Source organism: Adiantum capillus-veneris, chromosome 23 (assembly GCF_014529385.1).
Source record: "Adiantum capillus-veneris isolate H3 chromosome 23, ASM1452938v2, whole genome shotgun sequence".
In the NCBI taxonomy this organism is placed as follows: domain Eukaryota; kingdom Viridiplantae; phylum Streptophyta; class Polypodiopsida; order Polypodiales; family Pteridaceae; genus Adiantum; species Adiantum capillus-veneris.
This window is the reverse complement of record NC_140953.1, coordinates 117,365,723-117,374,435: the sequence shown is the minus strand read 5'-3', so window position 1 is coordinate 117,374,435 and position 8,713 is coordinate 117,365,723. Positions and strand designations below refer to the sequence as shown.

The 8,713-nt window shown below is 45.2% G+C and overlaps 1 protein-coding gene across 1 annotated transcript; it reads left to right on the top strand.

The window, feature by feature from the left end:
• The first annotated feature begins 3,930 nt into the window (after positions 1-3,930).
• On the top strand, positions 3,931-7,567 carry LOC147428433 (pectinesterase 3-like). The gene is made up of 2 exons (XM_086497080.1): positions 3,931-5,842; positions 6,370-7,567. The coding sequence occupies exons 1-2, from the start codon at positions 4,282-4,284 to the stop codon at positions 7,062-7,064; spliced, it is 2,256 nt and encodes a 751-aa protein (XP_086353206.1). The 5' UTR covers positions 3,931-4,281; the 3' UTR covers positions 7,065-7,567.
• The last annotated feature ends 1,146 nt before the right edge of the window (positions 7,568-8,713 follow it).

The window sequence follows — 8,713 nt, the reverse complement described above, 5'->3', positions numbered from 1 at the left end:
AAAGATTACATGGCTGTAATTTGGGAGTCACAAAATGTGTTGATACATCCAAAATTGCAAATTGCAAAAAGTCCAAAAATGTTTTGTGTAGGCCAGACAAACATTTTGGGTCGCGAAAGACGAGGGGACAAAAAGTAAGGAAGTAAACCTGTTTATACAATGGTAATTGAGTTACTAGTTTTTTGGGCTTGCCTTGATAATTTTAGCTTCTCCATTCTATGCTTTCGTGCCAATGCATGGTATGGTTGGTCGATGTGTAGTGGCCTCAAGTACAGACCTTCAAATGAGCCCTTCTCCCAAAGGATAGAGCGCAATTTGGCTTCCAAATATTGTTGTTGTGCCTCCCAATCTTTCCTTGAAAGCTGTGCTTGACGGGCATCAATTCTTCGTTGTTGTGCAGCCTCCTTGTCAGCTATGGATTGTTGTCGTTTCTTTTCTTTCTCTATGCGCTTTTCCTCCTTTGCTTTGGCTATCTCTTCTTTCTTTGCATTCTTTGCATTCATGTTCTCAATATACTGAGTGGATGTGAGAATTAAACTATTCGTGTAATCGACAAATGCTTCTCTATTTGCTTGTCTTACGCTCACTTCTGACATTGGGACGCGTAGAAGATCGATAATCCGACTATTTTCTTGCAAAGCTCTTTCTGAATCCCTTGTAAGAGGATTGAAGTTTTCATTTACAAACTGCTGTCCTTCGTGCTCTACTTGGGGTTGTATTGGTGCTGGCGGGTGTCTTGACAAACATGCTTGGAGATTCTGACTATCAACTTCATTTCTGTGACTGATTGTAGTAAACACATGAGGTTCTCCCAATATTTCATTAGGTCCTACTAAAATGTCGACGTAATCTGAAATATCATCAGCTTCCAAAAGGTTTGTGAAACTCATCTCATGGGCTGCTGCATTGTGCTGAAAATGAAGAAGTTCTTCTTGCTGATGCTGAGTTGCCATACTATTTAGAGCTAGAATTGCTTCATCCTCATCGGCTGCATCCATCTGTGTGTTTGGCACTTGAGAAATGTCCTCATCATTTGCAGTTGTTGTGTCGTCCACCATTGTGATGTGATTACATGGCATGTTGTCAAACTTTACTGCAGATGAATCCAGCGGCCATATGCCTGTTGCCCTAAATCTCGCCTTGATATTGGCCTCGGTAAAAGAAGAGCATATAGCCTTTGCCACAATACCTGCTAGCTCAGATTTTGTAGCTTGCCTAGATGTTGTCTTTTGTTGCCATATATCTCTTTCTTTCCGGAATTGAACCTTCAGAGATTTGAATACAGACACATCAAGTGGTTGTAACTTATGTGATGTATGGGCAGGTAAAGTGATGATGTCAATACCTTTTTCATGTGCCTTAGCTACCACCTCTAGGGAGACATGACTCCCATGGCCATCAAGTATCAGAAGATGCCTATGTTCTTTGCCTATTTTTTTTCTCAATTGATTTCTCATAGTGCTCGATCCATGCTTGAAAGAGTTCCCCAGTCATCCGTGCCTTTCTTTGTACATCCATGGCTGCTCCCTCTTCGCAATTCTGGATGTAAACGCTGACAATTCGGCTCCCTTTGAAAATGTAGTACCCTGGAATAGCTTGCCCTGCTGCGTTGACACAACATAATACCGTCATCCACTCTCTAGAGTCTCATGTAATACCATAGACAGCCTTCGTGCCCTTTCTTGCCAATATCTTCATGCCCTTGTCTCTTGAACCTTGAAAACCCGTCTCATCTGCATTCCAAATATTTGAAGGTGGGTAATTGTGTTCTGCATACAGCTTTGAAAGATTGTCGTGAAGTGTTTTTACTATCTCGGGTCTGAACCTGCTTGCCCTTGATTGATCTAAACTTTCTGAGACGCGGAAAACTAGGTTTGGGTGCCGCCTTCGAAACGCATCCCACCAACTCTTTCCTGGGATTCCATTGGAGAAGAGTGTGTGTCTTGTTTGGCACATTTTAGCCACTTTAAGCTTGACATCTGTAACAGAAACTCCATGTCCTGAGTCACATTTCAAGAAAATCCATTTCAATAATGCACTCTCTTCTTCTGATGTGAGCGTTGTTGTTGGCCCTTTCTTCTTCTTTTGTGTTCTTCCCTCTTCCCAGTTAGCAATTGCTAATCTACTTATTCCAAATTGAAGGGAGCATTTGTATAAAGAGACGCCCTCTTCTCTAGCTTGTAGAGCCTTTGCCATATCAAGCTCTGTCCACGTGAGCTTCGTGCGTTTCTTTGTTTGCTTTGATACGTGTGGAGAATCTTCGGTTATCTTAGGTTGGGGTTGGACGGTTGTGGTAGGTGAAGGAAGCTTGGGTTTTGGGAAGGTAGGCTTGGCTTGGAGAGTAAGAGGAGGGCTTCTTCGTGTCCTGGTGGTTTGCCTACTTTTGCTGGGACAATGTTCTCTTAAAGAAACCTTCATTGATTGGTTGTCTGCAATCGGCTTGTGTCTCTTGCAGGCCCTTCCACCACTGTTAGGAGCTGGCTTTGCCCTCCTCTTTCCCATGGTCACTCTGCATGCATCGATTACAAAAACTAGATTAGTTATGAATTTTAAGCTTATTACAGAGGTCTTAGAGCATGAGTTTAGATAGCATTAGTTAGTTCTTACCTGCAACTAGTACTACTCCTTTATATCTTCCAAGAGATGAGAGTACTGCTTGACTGAAAATTTCTTCTTGGGGACTTGGTTTGTTGTCTTCTCTGGGTTGGCTGATCGCTTTTGGAGATGCGTGGTTGATGTGCTATTTTTAGAGCTACAGATTTTTCCCTTCTTGAGAGCTTTGCAGAACAACAAAGGTAGTACGTGCACCCTGCCGCAACAACAAACCCGACCACCGTTCTTGTGTAGCAAAACCTCTGTGCATAACAAACCGTCAAGTTGTGGATATCTCTCTAACAAGCATGACTTACACTCACAGGGGGCAAGAGTTGCCATGGGTTGAAATGAGCACCTGTGATCTGTGATGGGGTATGAATATTCTCGTGTGGAGGAGTCTGTTTGCTGAAAGTTATTAGTGAATTTGGCCTATTGGAGGTTGTGAAGCAATAAGGCTGTGGCTTTTTTCTGAATAAAAACCCAATGTATTTATGTCTTATGGGAGTAACCAATTCTGGCGGGCAAACCTTTTGTCTGTTGCAAATAGAATTTCTGAAAAATCTACTTTGAATCTGAGATTGTATCTAGTTGAGTGTTAATAGAGGAATGCGATTGGCTGTTTGTATTTTTGTGTACCTATTGTATATTTTACGCATGATCACAAAATGAATTTTTTTTGTTTGTTTTGTTACTCATAACTGTGCGTGTTGTTTATTGAAGACAGGTGTCATGATTACTAAGACTATGCTTGTGTGATGATGAGCAGGTATGAGTCTTTACTGAGGAGTGGGAGCGCCAGGTAGAGAGCATGTGTGGGCGTTTTGGCCCCTGTTTGTTAACCATCTAGAAGCAGCCTTCCGCGTATTCTGTTTCCTGATGGGAGCCAGCTGGGAGTCGAAAGTTCCCTCCAAATTGTTTTTCCTCCACGTTGTAAAATCATCCCACCATGGATAATACTTTGTATTTAATATAAGCGTCTTCCTGCTTTTAAAAGTGTCTCTCTTTTGGGACCCTGCTTTTTACAGGCCCCCTTACCCTACTCACTGCTTATCTTTTTCACCCCTTGCAGCCGAAAATTGGCCATGGAGCAAGAAAATTTGTCACGCACAAGTTAAATGTCCCGCTACTGGCCCCTCTACCCTAATTGAGCCCTTATTTTCTTTGATGAGGAAAACTATGCCTCGCGTGACCACCCTTTTAGCCCCGCCATATGGAAGTTTTGCCTTTTATATGTGGCGTACTAGCGCCAGTCTAGTATGTTGCTCTCTCCAGTCAACGCTCACCGATTTCTCTTCACTCTAAAGAGTCAAGGCACACTCCAAACTCGACATAACTGCATCCATGTTCCTCTCTCTAAAGTGTGTGTACTACTGTGTAGCAGCACAGAATAGAGTCCATAGCCGTCTCTCTCCTCTCTCTGCGTACGCTATGCCCGCGTTCCGCTCCTGCATTGGAAGCTCCAGCTCCCCATAGCCGTCCCTCTCATGCGACGCGGTGATGCATGAGTCTTCAGCTGTCTTCAGCCCGTCGCGCAGGCGTGCTTACCTACATTAGCTCGTGCCATTGCATTTCGGAGGTGAATAGCACATTCTCACCTTAGCTCGCTGCCATTTCTTTAAGCTTCCCATCTAGGTACGCCTCTCAAGCTCCAAACCGCCATAGCTCGTAAGACCGACTTTCACCACAATGGAAATGCAGAATCTGCCTTCGCGGGTCCTGAGCTTCTCCCGAAGCTCATCCTCTCTTCGCTCTTACGACAAACTCGATCAGAAATTGCCCAATCGCCCCTTTCATCCAGGAGTCTCACCAACAGATGACACGCATGAGCAGACAGGCCGATCGCGAAGGCGATGTTTTTTTGCCTCTGTGTGCTGTCTGCTAGCCCTCATTGCCACCATCGGCCTGGGCACATTTCTGGTGGTGCGAGCGCGAAATGGGCATCATGGGGCCGATTCGGATAGCCCAGAGTCTCTAACGGCAGGGTCGGCTGCGATTGCCGCTGCTTGCAATACAACAATGTTTCCGGATCTCTGCTTTGAATGGCTTTCGGCTAATCCGAGCGCGCTGAAGGCTAATCCGCTTCATCTAGCAGGAGTCGGAGTGAAAGTTGCCCTTGACCATGTGCATGATGCTTCAGCTCTGGCCTCTAATCTCAACCTTAGCTCCCATCATGTCAATCTTACCAAACAGGCGATTGAGGATTGCATTGAGCTCATGGACCTGTCGAGTGATCAGCTCAATGACTCCATGGCCGGGCTCAACTCCATTAGTCTGCTCACCATTAAGAGCTCTCTGCTTAATGTGAAGACCAAGCTTAGTGGGACAATGGGTTTTCAGCTTGCCTGCTCAGAGGGGCTTCTCGCCGCCTTGCCGAAAGACGGCTCCCTCTCAGCTCTGGTTGAGTCACAAGATAAGGTCGGTAAAGGAGTGATAATTTCTTTGGGATTGGTGGATACTCTTTCCAAGCTTGGCGCTGATCTCACATCTTGGAAGGACTCTGCGCCAAAGATACACCTACGCCGCCTTATGTCCATCGCCGCCAACGACATTGTCGAGCCTGAACAAATTCCTGATACTTTTAGTTTCACTGAAGATGATGGCTTTCCCGTCTGGCTATCTGCCGGCGACCGCAAATTGCTACAAGTGCCGCCACCATCGCCAGTCATAACATCTACACCGGCATCACCCCCGCCTGCTGTGACATCCTCACCAGCTTCACCCCCACCTTCAACAATATTTTCCCCATCCCCACCGGCATCGCCACCGCCAACAACCCCATCCGTCCCACCGTCATCTGGAACCCCAACTGGCTCACCATCAGCTCCGACGCCTACTGTCACAGCGCCATCTTCAACTAACAATGGTTCATCGCCGTCGACATCCACACCTGTCATATCACCCTCGACAACACCATCGAATTCGACTCCCACAACGACGCCATTGACAGCACCGCTTATTGCATCTCCATCCTCCACGCCGACCCCAGCTGGAGGCACCTATGATGCGATTGTTGCACAGGATGGGAGCGGTAATTACAAGACCATTCAAGAAGCTCTAAACAATGTGCCGAAGAAGCGCAGCACCCGTTATACAATCTACATAAAGAAAGGGCTATATCAAGAGTATCTTCTTGTACCCAAGGCCATGAATCTTCTTACCTTGGTAGGAGATGGCCAGGGGCAGACTATCATAACTGGAGACAAAAGCAACAAGCAGGGCATCACCACTTATAAGTCAGCAACAGTTGGTAAGGGTTTTCGCCTTGGTTCTCTCATGTATGTCGCATAGTTCTTCATCTTTCAATGTTTCTGGTTGTTATCACTATCCCTATGCATAGGCTCAAGATTGCCGTATGCATTGAGTCGCTCATGCGCAATCTGGAGAGTAAGAGAATGATGATAGAGAAAGAGAGAAGAGAGCGAGACATTGCGCAGCCAGAGGTCCAATGGTCAGCTCCTTCAATGTTATTCCTTAGACTGCTCAAAGAATGAATACACCATGTATGTTGTGTGTGTGTGTGTGTGTGTGTGTGTGTGTATCCACATTGGGCAACCGACCACTTGGCCTTTAGCCCCAACACAAACATGATTCTGGCAAGCTAATTATGATGTTGTCAGGGACATTCATAGCCTGTAGGAACTTGGAAGCTCTATTGTTGTAAGTGACATTCCATATTTTCCTGTTGATGTGAGGAATGTCTGTTTTTCATTCAACATATGCAGATTAGAGTTGTTGATTTGCCTCTCTTTATCTTACAAAGTTGTCTCTCTGCAGCTGTGTCTGGGCCGAACTTCATCGCTAGAAGGATAACATTCCGCAACACGGCAGGGCCAGAGGGTCACCAGGCAGTCGCTCTTCGGGTAAACTCGGATCAAGCGGTATTTGACTCGTGCAGCTTCGAGGGGTACCAGGACACTCTCTATGCCTTAGCCAACAGACAATTTTACACAGGATGCAACATATATGGCACTGTCGATTTCATATTCGGCAATGCAATAGCAGTCTTTCAGAATTGCAATGTTTTAGGTCGGCTGCCGCTTCCCAATCAGCGTAACACCTTCACAGCCCAGGGAAGAAAGGTTTCCTCAGACCCGAGCGGTTATAGCTTTCAAAAATGCACAGTAGGAGCAGCCCCTGATCTGCAAAATGCACCTTATTCGATCGTCAGCTACTTTGGACGGCCCTGGAAAGCGTACTCACGGACAGTTTTTCTGCAATGTAACATTGGGCAGGTCATAGATCCAGCTGGTTGGCTGGCTTGGGATGCTACAAACCCATTTACTGACACTCTTTACTATGGAGAGTATCAAAATACAGGCGCCGGGGCCGGCACCGCAAGTCGGATTGCTTGGAAAGGCGTGCATCCGGCCATGTCCACTCAAGAGGCCCAATCTTTCACTGTGGATGGCTTTATCTCCGGCTCAAGTTGGCTTCCGACGGCGGAAGTCAAATTTCAGACTTCTCTTTAGTCTGTCTGTGTAGGACCCCTTTTATTGCTAGCTTCTTGGTGATGGTGGGCATCTTGGGTGGCATGCTCTGTTTCTTGTCCCCAAACAAAGTGGGCAAGGGATGGTTGCGAAATTGCGACAACGATGATACTTGCAGAAGCTCTCTTCTACTACCAAAAGCTCAGCTGTCATGATGTGTATTGCATCTCTTTCTTCATCAAGTTAAATTGAATGCATGCATACATTCATGAATGCTCATTCTGGCACACCTTAATTCACCCCCCTTTATCAAGTGGTGTAGACAGCCCTCTCACTTCATCAAGTGCCAAGATTTTATGTTTTCCCTTTCTCTGTTTGGCTGCTTGTGGTAGCTATAGTTTTCTCTGGGCTTTCCTCAAGACAGAGTTACTTTTGTAAAGTATATGATTTGTTCTGCAGATTGTAATGCAGGCTGGCTCAACTTGTCAGCAGAATGAAAAATAAAAAGGTGAGGAATTCTATTCAGTAAGTTGGTATGGAATCAACCCACTCCCCCTCTCCTCTCTCTCTCTCTCCCCTTATTTTTGTGTCAATCATGGAGTTACATTCACATTCTTATTTTTAATGTGTTGTCATTAACTGTTTGAAATGAGTGTTTTTCCCCCCCCTGAAATGCTCATTTGAGCTAGATTATAATTAAGTCAACAGAATACATGAAAACCCTTGCATATCCTTTGCACAGAGACATCCACCATATACAAAAGAGTCCGTCCAATGGGTGCAAAGCCCCTTGGTTGCATCAGATGCAACTAGCAAATTGAGTTAGAGCTGTTGAAATAAATGTTTGGGATGGAATTTGTGTAAAAATACAACAATTTGAAAACCAAGGTAGTGGTCATGCGATGCATAGTTATCAGTTACTTTTTGAAATAACTATCTCTTGCATGGTCACATGTGCACTTATATGCAACTATGCAAGCCTTCTTGTAACTATGCCGATTTTGGCAAAGTAGTTGTATGTTATTGATAATTAGGGCACGTGTGACCACATCCTGACCAATAGGGTAGTACTCTAATGTTGAATTGTACATCTAGCCTCATAGGGACTCAAGCTCTGCCATTGGTGGCGTTCAAGCTATGTTCATCAGAAAAGAAAAGCAATATAATAATTCTCCTACTGGTTTTTATACTAAACCATGTCTTGAAAAAGAGGAGAGACCACACCCTTTTGTGTGTGTGTGTGTGTGTGTGTGTGTGTGTGTTTTGCCAAGGGTCCTTCTCAAGAGTGGGCCATGCCTTTGTGTGCACTCCAACATTGATGCTATTGTCTTTTGAAAAATGGTAATAGTGAAGTGGGCATATGCCTTACTAAGGGAGCCTAGCTGAAGCTAGGCTAGGGCCACTTGGGGTGTGCCTTGCCTCCCAAGGAGTAGCCATGAAACATGAAAGTACCCCATCATTGATAGGAGGTATTCCAAATAGTAAGCAGCGGGAGTGAGCCATGACAAAATCCCTCACATCTTTAGCCTTTGTTTGTTATTGATGTAGGGTGTTTGGCCTATATCTCACTAGAATAAAGTGATATCGCAACCTGAGCCAGAACCACCAAGTGCAATATGAAAGCCTTCATCCTCAGCTCTCTGTGATGAACCCTTTTTCACACAGAATTCTGCAGATTTTGCGGTGATTGA

Bases quoted from the DNA above. Each gene is read 5' to 3' on its own strand.
- LOC147428433 (XM_086497080.1), top strand. From the start codon at position 4,282: ATGGAAATGCAGAATCTGCCTTCGCGGGTCCTGAGCTTCTCCCGAAGC. The intron at 5,843-6,369 runs GTAAGGGTTTTC...GTCTCTCTGCAG, and splicing joins TTATAAGTCAGCAACAGTTG to CTGTGTCTGGGCCGAACTTC.